Source organism: Marmota marmota, unplaced genomic scaffold, assembly GCF_001458135.2.
Source record: "Marmota marmota marmota unplaced genomic scaffold, marMar, whole genome shotgun sequence".
Lineage (NCBI taxonomy): Eukaryota > Metazoa > Chordata > Mammalia > Rodentia > Sciuridae > Marmota > Marmota marmota.
The window spans coordinates 9679843-9702059 of NW_026000076.1; the positions used below are offsets into that span (position 1 = coordinate 9679843).

General features: G+C 37.8%; 1 protein-coding gene and 1 long non-coding RNA gene across 6 annotated transcripts in view; one reads left to right on the forward strand and one right to left on the reverse strand.

The window, feature by feature from the left end:
• Positions 1-6905, reverse strand: part of LOC107155120 — a 46836-nt gene extending 39931 nt beyond the window's left edge. For all 4 annotated transcript variants that reach the window (XR_007351718.1, XR_001505151.2, XR_007351717.1 and 1 more), the window contains exon 1: positions 6744-6905. This is a non-coding gene — a long non-coding RNA (uncharacterized LOC107155120). The remainder of the gene's footprint in view (positions 1-6743) is intronic.
• A 7288-nt stretch (positions 6906-14193) lies between these two features.
• Positions 14194-22217, forward strand: part of LOC107155121 (guanylate-binding protein 4-like) — a 22252-nt gene continuing 14228 nt past the window's right edge. The window contains exons 1-4 of one of the 2 annotated variants that reach the window (XM_048814497.1): positions 14195-14335; positions 15963-16034; positions 17122-17317; positions 20717-20844. In XM_048814497.1, coding sequence (XP_048670454.1) covers positions 17128-17317; positions 20717-20844 — 318 coding nt within the window. In that variant the 5' untranslated portion in view covers positions 14195-14335; positions 15963-16034; positions 17122-17127. Of the gene's footprint in view, positions 14336-15962; positions 16035-17121; positions 17318-20716; positions 20845-22217 lie in introns of both variants that reach the window. The other variant, XM_015500917.2, reaches the window with a different exon arrangement.

Consider the following 22217-nt stretch of genomic DNA (forward strand, 5'->3'; position numbering starts at 1 on the left):
TAGGATTCATCCCTGGGATGCAAGGATGGTTCAATATACGGAAATCAATAAATGTTATTCACCACATCAATAGACTTAAAGATAAGAACCATATAATCATCTCAATAGACACAGAAAAAGCATTCGACAAAGTACAGCATCCCTTTATGTTCAAAACTCTAGAAAAACTAGGGATAACAGGAACTTACCTCAACATTGTAAAAGCTATCTATGCTAAGCCTCAGGCTAGCATCATTCTGAATGGAGAAAAATTGAAGGCATTCCCTCTAAAATCTGGAACAAGACAGGGATGCCCTCTATCACCACTTCTATTCAATATAGTTCTCTAAACACTGGCCAGAGCAATTAGACAGATAAAAGAAATTAAAGGCATAAAAATAGGAAAAGAAGAACTTAAATTATCACTATTTGCAGAAGACATGATTCTATACCTAAAAGACCCAAAAGGGTCTACAAAAAAAAAACTACTAGAACTAATAAATGAATTCAGCAAAGTGGCAGGATATAAAATCAACACTCATAAATCAAAGGCATTTCTGTATATCAGCAACAAAACTTCTGAAACGGAAATGAGGAAAAACACTCCATTCACAATATCCTCAAAAAAAATAAAATACTTGGGAATCAACCTAACAAAAGAGGTGAGAGATTTATACAATGAAAACTACAGAACCCTAAAGAGAGAAGTAGCAGAAGATCTTAGAAGATGGAAAAATATACCATGTTCATGGATAGGCAGAACTAACATCATCATTAGACACCCTTCAATAAACTGAAAATAGTTCTTCCCAGAGAGGATTTAGAACAAGGAATTCTGGTGAAACCAATCATTTCTTTTATTTACTCAGAATGATAGTTTTTTAGGCCAAGTAAGAAGATACAATAGGAAGGGAATAATTTTGTTCTCATAAAATGTATCATTCTTCCAGTGGGTAATATTCAATAGGATATGTTGTATTAACACTAAATTTTAATGGTAACTGGGTGTGTGCTGATACATAGTAACACTGAGGATGATGATGACCAGTTGTTAATAGACACTGAACATTCACTTCCTATACCAGGTACAGTTTCAGGTCATTTTCTTGCAATACCAATTTAATTCTGGTATTAAATTGGTCATGGAAACTAAATGCTACTGTCTTACACATTTATGCAGTAAAGAAATTAAGAGCATGAGGATCTTATAAGTGGCTGAAGATCATACAGCCAGCCAGTGACAGAGCTGATAAGGCAGCCTTTAGAAGCTCAGGATTCTTTTCTTCTTTTGAAATCCTCCAGCTGTTTTCCATGATGGCTGCACCACTTCACATCCCCCACCTGTTCTACAAGGTTCCCTTTTCTCCACATCCTCAGTAACTTCTGTTCTCCTTTGGCTTATTAATAATAACCACCCTCACAGGTATGTTGTGATCTCATTGTGGTTTTTACTCGTATTTCACTAATATTAGTGATGTTGAGCACTTTTACAACTATATGTTTGACATTTGAATTTCTTCTTTTGAAAAATGTCTATTCAGATTCTTTCCCCACTTTTTAATGAAGTCATGTATTTAAAAAAATCTGTTGTGTTGTAGGAATATCTAAAATACTTTGTAATTAACCTCTTATCATATGAATAGTTTGCAAATATTTTCTCCCATTCCTTATATTGTACCTTTCATTTTGTTGATAGTTTCTGGGCTGTGAAGAAACTTTATATTGATGCATAGGCCCTTATTTATTTTTGCTTTTGTTTAAATGCACAAAATCATTGAGAAGGCAAATGTCAGTGGGTATTTCACCTAAGTTTTCTTCTAGGCATTTTACAGTTGTAGGTCTCATGTTAAATCTTTCATTCATATTAGTTCGTTTTCATATAAGGTATAAGACAGTGGTCCAATTCCATTCTTTCCTATCTCTTTATTCTGTTATACTGGAGTTTGTGTTGATTTTTATGCCAGTACCATGCAGTTGTGATTACTAAATAATACAATTATATATGTCATATATGTGACAGAATATTATTCAGTCTTTAAAAAAAAGCCCTACCAATGATAACAACATGGATTACCCTGAGAATATTGCACTAAAGGAAATGAGCCAGACACAGAAAGACAAATGCTCTATAGTTCACATTCAGTGGCACCATAACATACATCTATAGATGAGTAAGCCCTGCCCACCTGATGTACAAATGTGACTGTAGACAAAATAATCTGTTGTGTACCTGAATGTTACTAAGAGTAGACCTCGTCATTCTCATGAATATAGAAGAATGTAACTGTGATGTAATCAATATGAAAATTGGCTTGATTGTAGGAACCGTATATCAATGCAGACATATATTAAACATCATGTTGTACACCTGCAATGTGTACAATTTTTATTTGTTAATCTCAACAAAGATGAAAAGAAACTCAGAAGTCAGCCTAGAAAAGTTTCATTGTATAGGTTGGGAGATACCAGTCAAGGAAACTGTAGATGTGATCCTAGTTAAGAAACCCTAGATGAGATAGAGCAAAAGGATGTGTACATACCACAAACAAAGGACAGGATATGTTTCTAGACCTGCTCCTTCATCTGACCAGGGATGCAACCTGAGGTGGCAGGTGGGGAGCATTCATGAGAGAAGAGGCTGCAAAGGTAGGATAGAGCTGCTATACAAGGTTTTCATGTCTCAGCAAAGAGCATGAACTTCCGTTGTTACACAGAAGGAAAGAAATCTCTATGGGATCATAACTAAGAAGGATGCAAATTTTAAAGTCAGTTTTATGGTTTTATGGAATAATACCATCCTCATCTGAAGACCAGATCTTTGATACCTAAAGTGTTTTTGTTTGTTCTTGGTTCCCCAGGCAAAGGAGGTCCTCCAGAGCTTCCTACATCCACTGTCTGCCATAGAAAAATCTATTCTGCAGTCAGATAAAGCCCTCACTGATGGACAGAAGGCCATAAGAGGTATAGGGGAGATCATAGCTTTCAGAGGAAGGGAAGGTTCCTGCACAAAACTTGACTACTGGGCAAGAAAACCTTCCTGAAACCAGAAGCTTCTTCCTGCTATTGAGCACAGGCTCTGCTAAATCTGAGAGCAAGAAGGGAGTCCAGCAAATAGTTTTCCATCACATTTGCAAACATACTCTTGCTGTTGTGGCCATTGGGCAAATTGAGAGATTCCCCTCTTGCCTGTTCTGAAATCACCTTGGTGTGCTAACCTAGGAGGCTAGAATGCAAACCTGTTGTTTCTTCTCTCTTCTAAAATCTTTGTGCGGGCCAAAAAGGAGGCAGATGAGAAGGAACAGGAGCTACTAAGACAGCAGAGAAAGAGCAGCAGGAAAGGATGAAAGCCCAAGAGAGAAGCTTCCAGAAAAATATGGATCAGATTAAGGAGAAGATGGAGAGAGAAAGGGAGAACATTCTGAGAGAGCAGGAAAGGGTGCTGGAGCACAAGCTGAAGGCGAGTCTCTACAGGGCCTGGCAGGAACCTGTCAGACACTGCCTGTTTACTCAGAATGGGATGGGACAAAATGTTAGATACAGACAGCATTCCAAAGAGACACTCAGAAGGTAAATGTTTCACTGACACAGACTCCTCAAGTGCACCTGGATCCTAATGAAGCCTATAAATCTATGAGACTCCAGCACTTTGTATATTTGGAGGCTACAGATAATAGACTTTGGAGGGTACAGATAATAACCCCCAGGTGGTGGCTTACTCTTTGTTGAGATTATGTGCCCCAATTGAGGAGGATTCTGGCACAACCATCCAAGAGACCTGAAACAGATCCTTATGGTCTGTATGCATCAGATTTGGCCTCATATAAAATTAGGACAGTAAAAGATCAGAAATTGTTCCACTTGCTGGTTCATCTATATAAGTAGAGTAAAACAAACCTGTCTCATAACCAGGAGCTTGATGTCCAGTGTTCTGTACAAGGCCAGCATTTCCCATGACTTGTTAGAGGATCACATCCATGTCGCCTTGGTGGATGTGAGAATCAATCAGAATTCAACCTCATTCTCCCCAACACAGCATCCTTTGTGTTGGAATAAAATCCCTCTCCACCTCCAGTGAGTGTGAGGAAATCTCACAAGTGTGTAAGCCCTGGATACTCCCCCTCTTCAGGTCAAAGGTCTGGAAATACCAAAGAATATTCTAAGGAGTAGAGAAATGGACACACGTGTTAACTGCTGAACTTCTTAAATCCAGAACTCTGACAGTTAATAACCAGGGATTCTCAAAAGTGGACTCTTCCTATTTTATAGGTCCAAGAAGGACTGCTTATTGAGGGATTTAAAGAGAAGTCTGAGGCATTAACTAAAGAGATAAATCTAAGAGAAGAGATTGAAACATGTAAAAAGATGATACCCTTGATATTTTCACAGATTCTTGATATAGCTCCCACTGTTTTCCTTGTAATAGTCCCTGGGACTGGTAAAACTAGTTGGAGTAGGTGTCAGAACCCACTGACAATCTGTAATTCCTGGCACAGCAGAGATGCATAAAGAAAGACACATGCACATGCACACATCCAGTAGAGAATAAGCAGCACCTTTATTTCTTCCCTGCTTCTTTTATACAGCAAAAATGAAACACATCTTTCCGGCAGCTTAATCTTATCAAGCATGGATAGACGTTCTCAGAGTAACTTTGTTCATGGTCATAGTGCTCCATATTTCTTATTATCTGAGTTATAGTTAATTTCCAGGCAATCACATATCTATATCTATATAGGTTTTAAACTTGGCAGAACATTCTTTTCTCCCATCTCCTCAAGACTGCAACAAGGACACAGCTCAAAGAGTTCATAGTTTTCACAGAACCCCTTTGTTTTGCTAAGCACAGCAAAACTTAACTGTTTGTGTGCGTGAGCACACAGGTAGGGATGAAAATTATTAGTGCTATTAAGAGTAGCCAGAGGATTCATCATAAGAAATTATAAAATGAGGCGTCTTTTATTTTAATAGTATTTTACTATAGCTCCTTTTAAAGGAGATTGTGTCATATCAGCTTCATTTAAGAAAAAATTAAAAATAAAAAGTAGTTATCAAAGATATGAGTTTATCCCATGGTTTTTATTGAATTGAAGAAATAAGAAACAACTAAGACAATAGGAAATGATTTCTAGAAAAGGCTTAAGTAAAGCAAAAAGCTAAATAGCCATGTGAAGAAAATATTTGCAATTCATATCTAGTCATAAAGGTTTTTTAAGTCATGATGAGCTCTTGTGGAAAATGACCAACAACCACATTGTTTAAATAGAAAGAAATGCCGCAGTCTGGCTGGGCACAATTCAGGAGCCACTTGTCAAAAGAAATGAACTTTATTTTTAGAACACACACACACTGCACCACACAGCTCTTCAGGAAAACCCTCAGAGCCCAACTGCCACCACTGGCTTCCCACAAGCCTCTCAACCTCCCCCACTCCTCCTGTTCTTGAGGCAGATTGGCTGGGTTGTGTGGGCGGAGCCAAAAAAAGTCCCCCAATGAGCAGCTCTGTGGTCTGAAAGGGCGGGGAAACAACCCAATGAGCATCACCACAGAGGAGCCAATCAGTTGGCAGCTAGAAGTTTGCTGGGACCACTGTAAGCCAAACATCAGCTGGCAGCTGGAAGTTTGCTGGCAGCTGGGAGTTTGCTGGCAGCTGGAAGTTTGCTGGGGCCCTTTCGGCTGTGGCCCTCAAAAAAGAAACATGAAAAAAAAATTTCCTTTTTACTAAAACTAATGTGCAAAATGAAACTGTGAAGGACATAGTTTTGCCTTCTTAATGGATAGTGAAGAACAGTTTTAATAATATACATCAAAAATTAAAATATACATATCTCTGATCTAGCAATTCCATGTACAGGAAATTCACTTATGTGTCTTTTCACCCAAATGAAAATGATTTTTGTAGTGGTTTACTTATTTCAGTGTCATGATAATTACAAAAGACTGGAAGCAATTGAAAGTCCCTGTGTCAGGTACTGATAAGGGAAATAATAGGACATATTTTTAGAATAATACTCTATAATCTTTGTAAAAAGTTGGGGTGTTGTATGTAGGGGAACATCTCCAAGTTTTAGCATTAATGAAAGAAAAATGTAGAAAGTATGAATACTTAATTTATAAAATATTGAATATGCATATATGTTATAACCTACCTGTGGAAAATACAAAACACTAGTGTATAGTCACATTAGGAAGGCACCTGTATAGTTGAGGTGAAAGAAGAGAGCACGACTAACTTTACATCATATATTCTTCCATGCCTTTAACCCTTTGTATGGATTTTTTACATTCAAACAAATACAGGTATAATTGGCAAAACTGAAAATGAAATAATATGTGTTTGGGAAATTCCAAGGACAGGATGAAAGTGGGTTTAGTACTACTAGAAAGAGCAAAAGTCCGCTCAACTAGAAAAGACTGCTCCTAAGACCAAGGACCTAGAAAGCACAAGACATCCTGATTTTTTGGTTTTCATTATGACCTTTCAATAAGGCCTTAAACATCTATTTCCCAGAATATGCTTTTCAAATTAGGTTTAAGGAGAACTGGATCCAAGGGTTGCAACCATTGAATCCTTCTACCTAGCGTTACCCTGACCTTGATCCCCTTCCATCCTTACTCCAACCCTTTTCCTGTGGATTGCTTTCTCCATGATGGCTTCAGTCTTCAAACCACTCATACCCTCTGGAACCACAGCACCAACAGCTACAAAATTAGAACCCTCCATCTGTAAGTTCAGAAATTCTCTCTTTCCCAGGATCTCTACATACCTCCTAAAAGCTCTCTTGATAGAAGATCTCATGACTGCCGATCCTGATGCATGTGCCTGCCTCTGAGACAGGGAGTCCTGACCACCAGCCCTACTTCATCCGAGTGGAATAGTACCTGGTGGTAAAGGCCATGGGAAAAAGGACAAGAACAAACTCAGCACTTCCACTTTTCTCTGAACTCTTGTGGCTGAAGAAATTCTGCACAAATATTTGCTGTCTGTGACTGATGCAACTTCACAGACAGATAAGACTCTCATAGAAAAGGAAAAGGAGATCAAAGGTGAGCAGAGACCAAGAGACTATATACTCAAAAAAATCTCTTTAAAGTTTAAATATTTGGGTAAAACTATTACCATTAAACTAAGTAAAAATCACATAGGCTGTCTTGGCTCCTGAAACCATTTCTGAGAATATTGTATGCAGTCACTAGCATCATGGCTACCCCATCGAAAAATAGTCCTAGAACATTCCCTCTGTATATTACATGTAACATCATTGTAATGATAAAAACTTTACAAAAAGATCTTCTGAAGAACCAATCTGCAGCTTTGGGAGGTCCTGCTCTGTGAAACACTGGGGACAGCAATGGCTAAGTTGTACAGTGGACTCTGGCCTTGAAATGAGATGGGGCAGAATCCTCTCCAGAGTTGGGAGAAACACAGCAGGTTCTCACCCTGAGCAGGGCACAGTTGGCCTGAGCTTCCAGGCCTGCCATTCCTCATGCCTTCTTCATAGATGGGTATCAGGTGCTGTTCCTTCTCCTGGCCCATCCCACACTCTGGACCCCACAGACTTTATCATTTATACCAACCCTTGTGTCAGTTAACAAATGCTTGTTTATTGATTCATAGACCAATCTCTGAAATCACCACCTGTCCAGGTGATTCATCCAGATTAGGGAAATTCACATGCTTGTTAATCACCCCTGGTTATAAACTGGGATCAACATCCAAACACACAGCATCTGTTTATTGTAATTAGCTGAAGTAAATTGCATGAATAAATAACATCCCACATAAGTTCCAACCTGCTATTGTCATCAACTTTTGTCTCTAATTTGTGAGAAGGATAAAGCACCTTTTCTAGCTCCAGTGCCTGCCATAACCCAGGTTTCTCTCCCAGTATGAGGCCCAGTACAACACTTCATTCCAAGCAAACTTGTTTATCTAAACACCATAATGTACATGGTTATGCAAATAACTGATCTGTGCTCAATTGAACTCTTACATGTTAGTCTTGTACATAGTTAGTTTATATTAATCAAATAACAACTGGTCTAACAAGTTAGTGATCAGTTGAAGAGTCATACCTAATGTTTCAGAAGTTACCCAGAAATTGTGTCTTCAAATAAATCTTTTCCTTTTTAAGTGGAAAATTCTTCTTTTCTATGCATATTTCTATTATTAAAAAACACTTAGTTGAAAATAAACTCATAATACAGAAAAACTCAGTAAAACTCAGTAAAAAAATAAAAATAAAAAAACTCACTGACCCCTTCATTTAGCTTACAATTCTGTAAACTTAAGCATATATGTTCTTCTGAGGTTTTATTATAATGAATTTATAAGTAATTTTTCCAGATGAAAGCACACTAAATGGACCTAAAAGTAAGTTGTTCTTAACCAATATTTCCAAATTTATCTTTAGACAATAAATTTACTTTATCTGGAAACAATTTTAATGGATAGGTGAAAAATTCAGTTCCTTTACATATAAATATCACAAAAAGATTTAATTTTCCCTGAAATTATTTTTGGTTTGCTTGAGAGAAACATAAATTTTATTGGTCTGAAGGAAATGCAGCTGATTTCCTAGTATTACTCCCTTTTCAAAGTAGCTTGGCCCTAGTTTCACTTTCAATCTCACTTATAAGGAGAAATTAAAATTTCAATCTGTGTCTTAAAATGGACCCTAGAATTTATTTCAGGGAAAGTCTGGGAATAACTTTGTTGTTTATCATTTACAAAAACAGGAAACTGACAGGTTAAAAAAGTTAAAGAAGGTGAGAACAAATTGGCAACCCTTCTTTGTGATAGTCTATGAAAGAATCTTATTTTGAGTTTGGGTGTTAAATCATCCAATGATTCAAAAATGACTCCAAATACCATGAGATGACTGAGACATAGGACAAGCAATGGTTCTGACTTCAAAACAAACATTAGGTTTGTCAGTTCATATATTTACATGAGTAGACTCACACAGTCTCTGTTCTAATGTGTCTAGTTACTCTGCTCAACATTTTTTATTGATTGTTTTAAAAAATACATGACAGTGGAATGCATCACAATTCTTATTACACATATACAGCACAATTTTTCATAGCTCTGGTTGTATATAAAGTATGTTGACACCACTTTGTGTCTTCATACATGTACTTTGGATAATGATGTCTATCACATTCCACCATCCTTGCTAATCCCCTGCCCCCTCCTTTACCCTCCCACCCCTCTGCCCTATCTAGAATTCATTTATTCTGCTCAACATTTTGATTGTGCTGTTTATACCTTTTGTTTGGTGGAACTACAGATTGGAAATTTTCATTACTACAAATCTTTACATTTAACAAATATACAATGATTTGTTTCCCTGCAATGGTAGATGAACACTTACAATGCTTTCACTTTGGAGCTCTTATAAATATTCCTGCTATTATTATTTTCAGTGAGTTTTATATGTGCACATGAAAACATATCTGTCAGATGTACAATAAGGTATCAAGTGGCCACTCAAAGGGCCCATTTATTCAACTTATGATATAATTTAAAACATTAAGTTGTCCAATGTATACTTTAACTCAAAATTACAACACTTTCTAAAACAGAAATAGCTTTCAGGGAGGGATAATAATTTGTGTATTTGTAATGATTTTACCTCTTTATATTGAATCTATTAGTTTGGAAATGATGTGCAATGGAAACTAGCAAAATAATGACTGGAATAATCTTTACTATAACTAAAATTTGTGATTAAACCGTTTCTGTAAGTATCTAGAGAAGCAGGAGCTGGAGTACAGAGGACAAGATGAAGAGAACAGAGAGAAAGAATAATGGGATGGAAGAAAGAATGTACATTCTGCCAAATTTCTATAAATTATGAGAAAAGTTCTTTTAATAACTGGAATCCAGGCTATTATGGGCCTAACCCTTAGAGAGCTATTGGGTGTTTCTCTCTCTCTCCTCTCTCTCTCTCTCTCTCTCTCTCTCTCTCTCTCTTTCTCTCCACTAATGCTGGTCTGAATGCTTTGGAAGAATAATAATAAGTAGGAAAAATGTAAATGAGTAACTTTTATCAAATAGTCTTATTGATCTGTTACTAAAGTCAACATTTAAAAACTTCATAATCTGCAATTGATCATCTCCGACAAATTTTGAAAACATATATGAGGAGCACTTTTTGCAGTAAAGGTTAATAATAATCTACTGAAGTATTTCACTACCACAAATCAGATATCACAGACCACAGGGGGAGACTAAAGTATCTCTTTTTAAACTTTGTGAGTAGGATCTTGGAACCAAGAGAGAAGATGTTCTTCCCGGTTATTCTCACTGAATCTGTTACTCATGGAATGAGAAATGACCCAGACTTGAGGACTATACTCACAGGTAGTGTCTGTCACCATCACTGATGTGAAATAAATAAAGGATGATCTTTTAATGGGGTCAGAGGTACAGAGACACAACCAGCTGAGAAATTAATGTTTAAACCCACATTTGCAACTAGAACTTGATATTCTGTAAACTCTCCTAAGAATAATTTCTACTCTCCCCTTCCTACTTACACAACCAGGTCTATCTATCCTCAGATTGTATGTAACCTCCAAGAGCTACTTTTCTAATTATTCAATCTTCCTTGCTCACAACCTTTTCCCCAGGGAGGCAGGAGGTCATATCAGGTTATATATATGTCCTACCATATAGAAACAGACATAATTATGTATGCATTAAAGGAGAAAAAAACACTGAATGTATGGAGCTATTCTGTGGAAAGTTTTCTAAGTCAACAGACATGTAAAATTTTAAAGTGAGAAACTTTTCATCATCTTGGCTCACTTGTTTAATTATTTTATTTAAAAAAATCATTACTTATCAAATCATTACTGAACAAACAAAAAAAATTGAAAATCATGGAAACATCTTTTCTAACTATTGTATTACCCAAACAATGACTTTAAGTAATAAGCACTTGAAATATTATTGTCTCTAAGTTATCTTATATGCCAAGGGTCTTTAAGTCAATGGTAAAAGGTACAGAAAAAATGGTCATATTTCTGACTTGGGAGGATCTATGGAAGAAAATCTACATGGAATTGCTGAAGCCTGAGTACTGGCAAATGTGTCCTTTCCATCTCCTTTCCCTCATGCACTTTCTTCAACCCACTGGTGCTGGCCTGTCTGCTCTAACAAATTTTGAAAAACAAGGATTGCTGTGACTTTGATTTTAGTGTCCTACTCAGGTTCACTGAGTCAGTGACTGAAAGTCTAGTGTGAGTAACATTACAAGAAGAGCTTTATGTCTCCACTGATTTTATCAAGCAGAGACCCAATACCAGTCTGTCTCTTACCTTTGGTCTTACACGTAAAACTTAAAAAAAGAAAAAGATATAAACAAAAGACACAAAAAACTATCTTCATACAGTAATTTCCTGTGATTTTTCTATTCTTCACAAAAGCAGTTAAATCTATCTGTAATACACACTGAAATATGGGGAAGGTATACATTGGGTCATATTCAACACTGTATCTCCAAAAACAAAAGAAATAAAGGAGAAAAGTAACAGAAATTATGTGATTTGTATACCCAAACATGCCCCAAATGATAATTAATTAAAAATTCATTTTTGATACATGTAATTTATATTGATATCTATAATGTATTATGTTAATTATTATTTTAATTGTACATATTTTGGTGTACACTGAGGTCTTTAGGTACATGTATACAATGTGTGATCATCAAATTAAGGTACTTAGCATAGAAAAGCATTATTATAGATACAACAAACAGGTTTCATTTGTCAATGCACTCCCCAATGTCGACATTCAGAAGTTTTCTAGTTTTCCTTTGGATTGCCATCAAGTAGGGATTTCTCCCTTGTCAACAGACACAACCACACTTATTGGTAATCAATAAGGGATTGCTCCATCCTCCTTCAGTTGTTTTTTATTGACATTTCCTACAACATTCTAGAAATTGCCAAGGCAAAGAAAAGCAGGAATGAGAATCTAGTCATCTGCCCAGACTAAATTGTTGGGGGAAGCTGCAACTCTTTGATTTTACTACAATAGTATTGCATGATGACATACAATATAAGTGAATAGATTATAAGAACCCTTACCTCCTACCTGATCTTTAACTCAATGGCTACAGAAGGCAAGCTTCAGGTTCTGGGTTAGATTCAAGTGGAAACTTGTGTCCTTTTCATTTGTCCTCAATTTAAAAGAACTAAATGAGTTTATATTCCCCCTCTGGAGTGCAAGTTGAACATAACATAATGGGCTGATATGAATATGAAATGTCTTAGATATTCTGTCCCTTGCACAGTTTGTTGGCAAACTAAGTCTCATATGGTCAACCTCATTATTCCAGTGGCAAAATATATTATTTTATGAGGTCAAGGAAAAAGCTGAATATTCAAATCATTTCTGTGAAGAATTTGACCTGCTCAGCAATGGGTTAATGATATGTGAATGCAGCTAATAACTAATCATTGCCTGTTGTGGCATCAGGAATTCTATTAATTGATTAATTTGGGTGGAGCCTTGCTTATGTCAGATGCATATAACATCTTGAAGGCCAAGGTACTCACCATTGTTTCTCTGGTCTTTTTTTGGATGGTGACTAAAATATTAGAAGGCTCAGAGGGCTAACCATGCTTGATTTGCCATCAGGTTACCTATCAAATAAGATTGAGGTAGAGGATAATGGGATCATTGAGAACACATAGTATTTGGACAGAGCACCCAATAACCACATTCTCATTCTAATGACATTCAAGATTATTTATATCACACTAATTACCTGGTGACGGGGCACAAGGACTGAACTGAGAGCAGCTTGTTACCTTTGGAAGAAAAGAAGTCTCATTCCTTAAGATTTCCAGGCTCTCCTTCAACAGCTTGGCTGCCCTAGAAATTATCACTTCGTCTAAAAATTCTCACCATTGTAATTATGACAGCTTAGGCTACAGGAGCAGAATGGCAGCTGACAGCAGATGAGTGTTTTGAAGAAATGGGAACACTAAAAAAGAGAAAAAGGGGAAAATAGACTGGCCTGGAGGAGTCACCCTCACTCCCTAATGAGAGCAGGCTCATGTCAGGCCACCAGTGTAGTTTCTCTTTCCCTCAAAGCCTACTGAAAACAGGAAAAAAGAGGAGAGTGTGGGGTCCAGCTGGCAGACATGGGAGCCACTTGCTGTTACAGGGACACACCCTGGTGCCAGCTGTGGAAGTGCTGCTCTCTGCTGCTCCATCTGGGAGGTCACTGCTTCACCACAGGTAAGTAGAAGAGGGAGGGAGGCTGGAGGTGAGCACTTCACTCTGATAATTAGTAGAGGGAGGAAGGCAGGAGGTGAGCACTGTTGATGTAGGCAGCTGTCCAGATCCCAGAGGCTTAGGGATCCAGCAGCACTGGATAAAATTCCCTGATTCTGCTCTGGTGTTAGTCCTTGCCAAGCACCAGGGACAGACACGTAGATGCTGAGGTCTTGGGTGGATCCTGCTTTCTGCTGTGACATAGGAGCTACGAACAAATTCTCTTTGTCCACCTCTGTATCAGAGTCTGTCAATTTTGATTTTGTGAGATCTTTGGCCTCCAGAAATGAAAAAAAAAATCTGTCATTCCAAAACAATTTATTTCTCTTTTCAGTGGTACTGGGGAGGGCTTGGAGTGAGCATTTTCCAACAATGAAATCTGTTATCGAGTCACAGCTTTAAAAGTTCTTCCACTTAAAATGCACAATCCTTGACAGGTGGTGCAAGTGTGTAAAGGGGAGCCTCTGAGGGTGGCCTGGAGACAGTGTACATTGTCCACATGCAGACCACTCAGTGCGCATCAGGCCCCACCCACTGACTCTCCTGAAGTACATCTTCCTGACCCCAGAAGGATGAGGGGCTTTCCCATCAGGCTCTGTGCAAGTCAGTGAACCCATTTCCTAGAAGACTCAGAATGCCCAGGAGTGGGGTGGTACCCTGGGGAGTGCAGTGACCCCATCACTGATGTGGTATTGTGCCAACATCTGATTTAATGGTAGCCTCTTTGGCAGGGAAAGTTGTGCTGATCTGTGAGAAATAACAGAGCAACTTCAGATTCTGATCCTGGAGGTTGCCAACTTCCCCACAACCCTGCGCCTCATCTCACAGACTCCATTTCCTGCTTCTTCAGAAAAAGTGTGAAACCTCAAAGCTCAATGCAGGAAGTAATGCTTGTAGTTTCAATTTCAGTTCTATTTATTTTCACCTGCTTTTTGACTGTCTGTAATATCCTGTTTGCTTTTCAGCTCCTAAGAAGAACAGTTAGTTTTCTGAGGAGCCAGCTGAGGAGGAAACACAAGCAGTGAATAAAGGCAACTGAGAACTGTGCAGAGCCCCTGCCAGGTGAGTTTGCTGCAGACCTGCCACCCATGAACTTGTCCCTCAACTAAAAACAACTGCAAATTCCATTCTGGGGTTGCATTGGAATGTGCAGGAAGACCATGGGAGGCCACTGGGAAGAGTCCTCTGGCATTTGACAAGGGCTGTGTACCCCTCCCACCCCCCAGCTCAGCTGCTATCTCTGCAGAGGCAGCAGGGAGGTGAAGTGTGCTCCCTCCTCCTGTTCTCAGTGGTCTCCTGACTTATTCCTATACCTGCCCTCAACACAGTCATGAGAACCTGCATTTTCTCTCATTTTCCTGGAGGCCTTACCTTATTCCCTGCTTATGTTCTTCTGAGGACTTCTCATGATCAGATAAAGGTTGATTATTTTGTTCAGTATCTGTTTCCCCACAGGAACAGAGATCCTTGAGACAGCAATTTGCATTCACTTAGTAAGTTCCTTGATAATGGATCTCTAGAACAGTATCCAGCATGTGGCAAGTACTCAAAAAATATTACTTGACTTAATGAGAGAAAAAATTCTTTTGTAATGCTTAATAATATTTCTAACCACAGTTCACCTCTACCATTTCTCATTCTGCCTCCACTTGCCCCAAAATGTTAATATTTTCAGGGCTCTGACATCAGTGCTTTGCTTTCCTCAATCTCTTCTGAAAAAATTCAAGCAATGCTTCTAGTACTCTCTCCACATTTTTAAAATTGATGCATTATAGATGTACATAATGATAGTATTTATTGTTAAATATTTGTACATGCACACAATATAATAATATATTTGGGTCAATTTAACTCCGGAGCACTCTTCTTGACCTACTCAGTTTGACTTATTTTGCGTAACATAATGGTCTCATGTTCTATTCATTTTTCTGCAAATGACATTCATTTTTATGGCTAAATACACCTCCATTTTGCACATTTATCACACTCCCTTTATCCATTCATTTGTTGATAGATATCCAGGCTAGTTCCCTAGTTTGACTATTGTGAACTGTGCGGCTATCAATATGGTTATGGGTGTATCATTATAGCATGTTAACTTTAATTCTTCGGGGTAAATATTGAGAAGTGGTATAGCTGGCTCATAGAGTGGTTCCACATCTAGTCTTTTGAGGAAACTCAATACTGATTTACAAAGTGATTGTACTAATTTACAATCCCACCAACAGTGTAAAGGTGTTCCTTGCTTTCCCCACTCTCTTCAGTCTTTATTAGCATTTGTGTTCTTGATTTCTGACTGGTACGAGAATAAATTTCAGTGTAGCTTTGATTTTCATTTCCATAATTGAAAATCTTGTTGACCATGTTCTCATGTATTTGTTGGCCATTTGTATTTCTTCTTTTTAGAAGTGTCTATGTGGTTCATTTAGCCATGTATCAATTGTTTTTTAGTTTATATATTCTGGATGTTAATCTTCTGTTGGAAGATTAGCGAGGAAAGATTTTTTTCCTATTCTGTAGGTTCTTTCTTCACATTCTTAATTATTTCCTTTTATGATCAGAAGATTTTAAATTTGTTGTCATCCCATTAATTAACTCTTGGCCTTGTTTCCTGAGCTTTAGGGGGATCTATTGAGGAAATCATTGCTTATGCCTGTATGCTGATGTTTGACCCTATGTTTTCTTATAGGCGTTACATCGGTTTTGATCCAGTTCTTAGGTCTTTGATGCATTTTCAGTTGATGTTTGTGCAAGGTGAGAGGTAAGAGTTTCATTTCATTCTTCTACATATGGATAATCAGTTATCCCGGCACCATTTGTCAAAAAGGCTGTGTGTCCAGTTTAGTTTTTTGGCATCGACATTTGTCAAGGATCAGATGACTGTATCAGTGGATGTTTCTTTCTGTGACTTCTGACCTGTACCATTGCTCTATGTACCTGCTTTTATGCCAGTAACATGCAGTTTTGTTACTATAGCTCTGTAGCATAATTTAAAGTTACATATTGTGATGCTTCCAGCATTGCTTTTTTAAAAAAAATTTGCTTACAACTGTTTTGAGTATTCTGGATTTTTTATTCTTCTAAATGAATTTTTGGACAGTTTTTCTAGTTCTCTGAGGAATAACATTGGTATTTTAATGGGGATTGCATTGAATGTATGTAGTATGGCCATTTTCACAATGTTCTTAAAATTAATTAATTCTGATTATTATAATTAGAATTATTATAATTAATATTAAGTCTGCTGATCCATGAACATGGGAGGCCTTTATACCTTCTGGGGTTTTCTTCAATCTCTTTCTTCAGTGTTCTATAGTTTTTTGTAGAGGTCTTTTAATCCTTGGTTAGATTTACTCCAAAGCAATTTTTTGTCTTAGGTTCTTGTGAATGGAATTGTTGTCCTGATTTCTTCTTCAGCCAATTTATTATTGTGTATAGGAAATCTATTGATTTCTGTACATTGATTTTGTAACCTGATACTTTACCAATATGTTTATTAGCTCTAGCAGTCTTTTGGTGGAATATTTTAGATCTTCTCGATATAAGATCATACTGTCTGCAAATAGTAATAATTTGACTTATTTTTTTCCCTGTTTTTATCCCTGGTACTTCTTTCACTTGGTAGGCAACACTTTTTGAGTCCTTCATGGAAATGTTGATGATGTACATAGGTCATCTATACGAGGACTTGACATGCTACATAATGTTTTTACTTTTAATAACATACAAAATGTAGAAATTAATGTTAAATATTCCACAGGCAGAGAACTGACATGAATGTGGCTTGAATAGCCATAAGAAAGACTTCAAGATCTTGTGATTCACTGAGTGGCTTTTCTGAGTTACAGGGGACCATGGCATCTGAATCTCCTATGAAGATCCCCATTTGTTTAGTGGAAAACTGGAATGAGCAGCTGACAGTGAATTCAGAAGCCTTGAGGATTCTTGAAAATATATGTCAGCCTGTGGTGGTGGTGGCCATTGTAGGGACATATCGTACGGGGAAATCCTGCCTCATGAATCATCTTGCAGGACAGAACCATGGTGAGTGTGGTACTGGGGCAAGGACAGTTGCTTGGAACCACAAATAGGGCAAGCTGATCTCACTTTCTCTAGGGTCATCTTAAGGAAGAGGCTAATCCCTCCCACTAAAGAAAATGTTTAATACCAGCATACTCATCACCTCTCACCTATCCAAAATTATCTCATCCTTTATCCATTAATAAAGAGATCTCCAACTTTATGAAAATATTTGCTTCACTGTTGTTCCTGATCCCATCCACTATCAGCTGCTCAGGAGCTGAGCTCTAGCAATTACTCCCCTCTTTTTTTCTTGCATCCTTTTGTCCAAGCTACATGGCCTGCAAATATACTTAACTTTGTCCTTTTAAGAAAAAATAGATGGGCAGAAGGATGCACAGTAAGATCCCTCTATATCCAATATTCAAATTGAACTACCAGTCAATTTTCTTTCTATTTCATAGCAAATCTTTGACAAATTAGCATACCTTTCTCTTTGCTCAGTCTTTTGTAACATGCAAATTATAACAGTGTACATAAAGCCCATGTATGCAACATAGTTAATAAATATAAAGTGAACAATTATATAATCACTATGCACATCAGGAAACGAAACATTATCAACATTCAAAAGCCCAAATCATATCCTCTCACACTCTCAACAAAGCTCATCCATAATTTGATTTTCAGGACACACTCTACTCTTGCTTCTAAGTAATGGTTCTTTAGTCTGTTATGCAGTCTACAAAATATCTTTGTTCAGCCTTCTTTTAACTTTTATACAAAAGAGACTGTGGTGTATATATTCTTGTGTGTCTTACTTCTTTTGCTCAACAAGAAATTTATGAGCATCCTCTGTTTGTCACACATATCTGTAATTTATTTGTTTTCAGTACTTTAGAGTATGCTTGTACCAGTTTATTTATCCATTAGTTGTTGATGAGCAGTGGTGTTATTTCTAGGTTTTACCTTTAATGAATATGGTAGTTATGAATATTCTTATATTTATATCCTGGTGACAATGTACAAAAACTTCTCCTGTGCCATATATCCAGAAGTGGAATTTCTGGATCTCAGTTTCCATATACGTCTTCAGCCTTTCTGGGTCATATTAAACAGCTTTCCAAACTTTGTTTCATTTACATTCTCTTCATGAGATTTCCATACATCCTAAAAATAATTGGTAACATAAGACAAAATGTTAACTCTTACTGATCTATGAACTGGATAGTTGTATGTTATCTATCTCACTATAAATACAGGTAAACACCTGGACATTTATATTTCCTATTTTGTGAACTTTTTCACAAAAGTCAGTCTACTAATCTCTAGGTCTCTCTCTCTCCCCCCTCCACCCATGCCCCGCACCCCGCCTCTTCCCCTCGCTTCTTCTGAATCTTTTGTGCCCTTCTTCCATTTTCCCTCTCTGCTTTTCTCTCCTCTTCTCTTTTGACCATTTTTCCATTGTCACCTAAACAAAGCATTTTTGTCTTTGTCACTCTTTTAATGGAATAATTATCATCAATCAAGGGAAGACACTTTTTTTCTTGCCTAGAACAAACAAATTCATAAGTCACATTTCAAGGGATGAAAGGGTTGAGACCCTAAGAGACAGATAATAGAGAGGAAGTTTCAGCAGCATTGTTCTTGTTTTCTACTCAAGATAACATCAAGCAACAATGAGATCATTCCCAATGCTCTGCTAAGGGAATTTATGGTTCCAAAGTACTTTAAACATCTCAACTGGGACTCTCCAGCCCTCCACATTATAGTGTCATAGTAATAACAGAAAGAAACTGATTCACTTCCAGTCAAAACCAGGTCACTATTTCTTTCTCTCTGTAAGTGGCTCATTTTCCTTTTATTATACCTTGGATTCTTGACAGTGTTGATTTCTCACCACACTTTGTCCTCTCTAAAGATGAGAGTACTCATAGTTGGGCTTACTCCCATCAGTCAGAAATCAGATGCTACCAACATATAAAAAATTGTAGATTTCCTACCTCTTTATGGGAATCTCAGAGGCTATGGAAATGGGACAGCCCAGGTCATGCAGAAACAATCCTCTAGGAATTTTGTCATTTCCATTCTATTCCCAGTTGAAGGAAGGAAGCATTACTGTATGCAGGTGGTCAAAGTCTTGGACTGCTGGACAGGTCGTATCAGCCACTGGTTCCAGGACTAGTCTTCAAATCCTTTCTCCTATGGGATTAACTCTTTGTAAAGAAGGTCAACAGGTATCACAGGTCTTTCCTGCTTTTTCTTCATTTATGTCCTCCTGATGGGGCAATGAAGCACAGTTCATTATTTGGCTGAAGAGAAGAAAGCAAAAAACCCAATAAGGAGAAAGGGGAAAAAGAAACCTGAAAGAAGCTCATATATCAGTACAGGTCCTTGAAGGGTACAGCTGACCAAATTATTATCTTTCCATCACTATAAGAAATACCAGAGATAATTAAACTGGTGGAGATAAAATGTTGACTCACAGTTGTGGAGGTTTCATGATTAATTTGCCCCGATGTTTTGGGCCTCTGGTGAGAGAGCATATCATGGCAAACAGCTACTGGAAAATCAAAAGTTTGCTCAACTCATGGTAAACCAAAGAGCGGGGAAATAAAAGAGAATAAAAAAAGGAGGAATACCAGGATCCCACAATCCCCTTCAAGGGCACTTTTCCCACACCCAGTAATGTGAAGTCCTCCCACTAGGCCCTGCCTATTAAGGGTTCCTCCCAATAGTGTCAAACTGGGGGCCAAGACTTAAACACTTGGGTCTTTGGAGGAGGCATTCTAGATCCAAACTATAGCACCCATTCACAGGGTAATTGAGCATTGAATGAAGGAATTATTTCTTAGGTCAGAGTATGGATAAAGGAATCCAGCCAGATGTGATAAAGCAGTAGCCACTCACCTCTGGTACACTGATGAGGTGAGTTTAGAGTGGATGCCATGATGTGGCAAAGAGAAGAACTATTGGATGGACCTACGGAAAGAAACAGTGACCTAAGGTAGAGGAACAAGCCCCTGGGACACTGTGGCCCAGCACGATGGAAGCTGGAGGAACACATGTCTGCCTTCTGGTCTCCCACTGGTGTTTCCAACTGGTTGAACTCAGTCTGCAGCCAGAGGACACTGCAGCTCTTCCTGGTCAGATAAAAATACATAGGATGACAGCACAGGATGATAGATTTTACACTAATTATTAAGGTGAAATAATTTGAGCACTTGAAAGAATAATGTAAATTTGAGGCATGAAGGGGTTTTTTGAGAAAGATAGACAACACGTGGATTATTTATCTTTGTGAAATACTAGCAAACACTACTTGCTCAACACTGTACATTCCTACAGATTTAACCCCTGTAACCCCTGGCAGCTTTTCCTCTCAGCTGTCACTCTATATTGTCTTCTCCTCTTCCCTCACAGGCTTCCCTTTGGGCTCCACAGTGAAGGCTAAAACCAAGGGCATCTGGATGTTGTGTATGCCCCACCCCAGCAAGCCAAACCACACCCTGGTCCTCCTGGACACTGAGGGCCTGGGAGATGTGGAAAAGGTGAGGCAGAGAATGTGCTGTACTCTTTATTCATGTGCCATTCAATTGGTCACCTCAGTTTGACTACCATGTCATATTCCTGAACTTGTAATTCAATTAGGAATAAGGAGGCTAAATTCCATTTCCTCAAACTTCCTTAGCAACCTAAAATACCTTGGTTTTTTGAGTGAGTTTTTTTTTTAGCTGCTGTTAAAATAATAGGTGACAGGAACAATTTTAGGAGGAAAAGTTTATTCGGGGGCTCACGATTTCAGAGGCCTCAGTCCATTGTTAGACAGATTCATTCCTCGGAGCTTGAGGTGAGCAGTACACTGTGTGCAAGTGTGTGGCAGAGGGAAGCAGCTCACAGGATGATCAGGAAACAGAGAATGATTACATACAAAATATACACCCAAACATAGACCCCCCAGGGACTCACCTCCTCCAGCCACAGCCTGCCCGCCTATAGTTACCACTCAGTTACCCATCAGGGATTAATTCACTGATTGGGTTAAGACACTCATAACCCAATCATTTCTTTCTTTTTACTTTAAAGAAATAATAATTTTATTTCAAAAATACAAAAACCTTATACTCAAAAAAAATCAGATTCATTCTAACACATTGTATTCTCAAAAACTTGTACCATGAGAGATAAACCCAACCTCTTTATATTTTAGATCTCTACAAGAGAAAATAAATGGGCTCCATGTTGTTGTTATTGTTGTTTTTCCAATACTGGGAATTAACCCAGGGGTGTTTTACCCATGAGCTATAGCCCCAGTTCTTCTAATTAAAAAAAATATATTTGCTCTTTTTAGTTATACATGACAGTAGAATGTATTTGGACATACCATATATACATGGAGTGTAACTTCCCATTTTTGTGGTTGTCCATGATGTGGAGTTACACTGCTCATGTATTCACATAGGAACATAGAAAACATGTCTGATTCATTCTACTGTTATCCATTCACATTTCCCCTCTCTTACCCCCACTCTGCCCTCCCCAACTGTTGTGAATCAGCATGTGCATGTCAGAAAAAACATTAGGCCTTTGATAACATTAGGCCTTTGATATTTCCTCTGAACCTTCTTGCATTATTTCACACATAAGCTTTTGGGGAACACCTCACACCCAAACCATTACTTTGGTAAACCATGACAGATCTTTTATTTTTATTTTTTTTATAATTTTTATTGTTGGTTGTTCAAAACATTACATAGTTCTTGATATATCATATTTTACATTTTGATTCAAGTGGGTTATGAACTCCCATTTTTACCCCGTATACAGATTGCAGAATCACATCGGTTACACATCCACTGATTTACATATTGCCATACTAGTGTCTGTTGTATTCTGCTGCCTTTCTTATCCTCTACTATCCCCC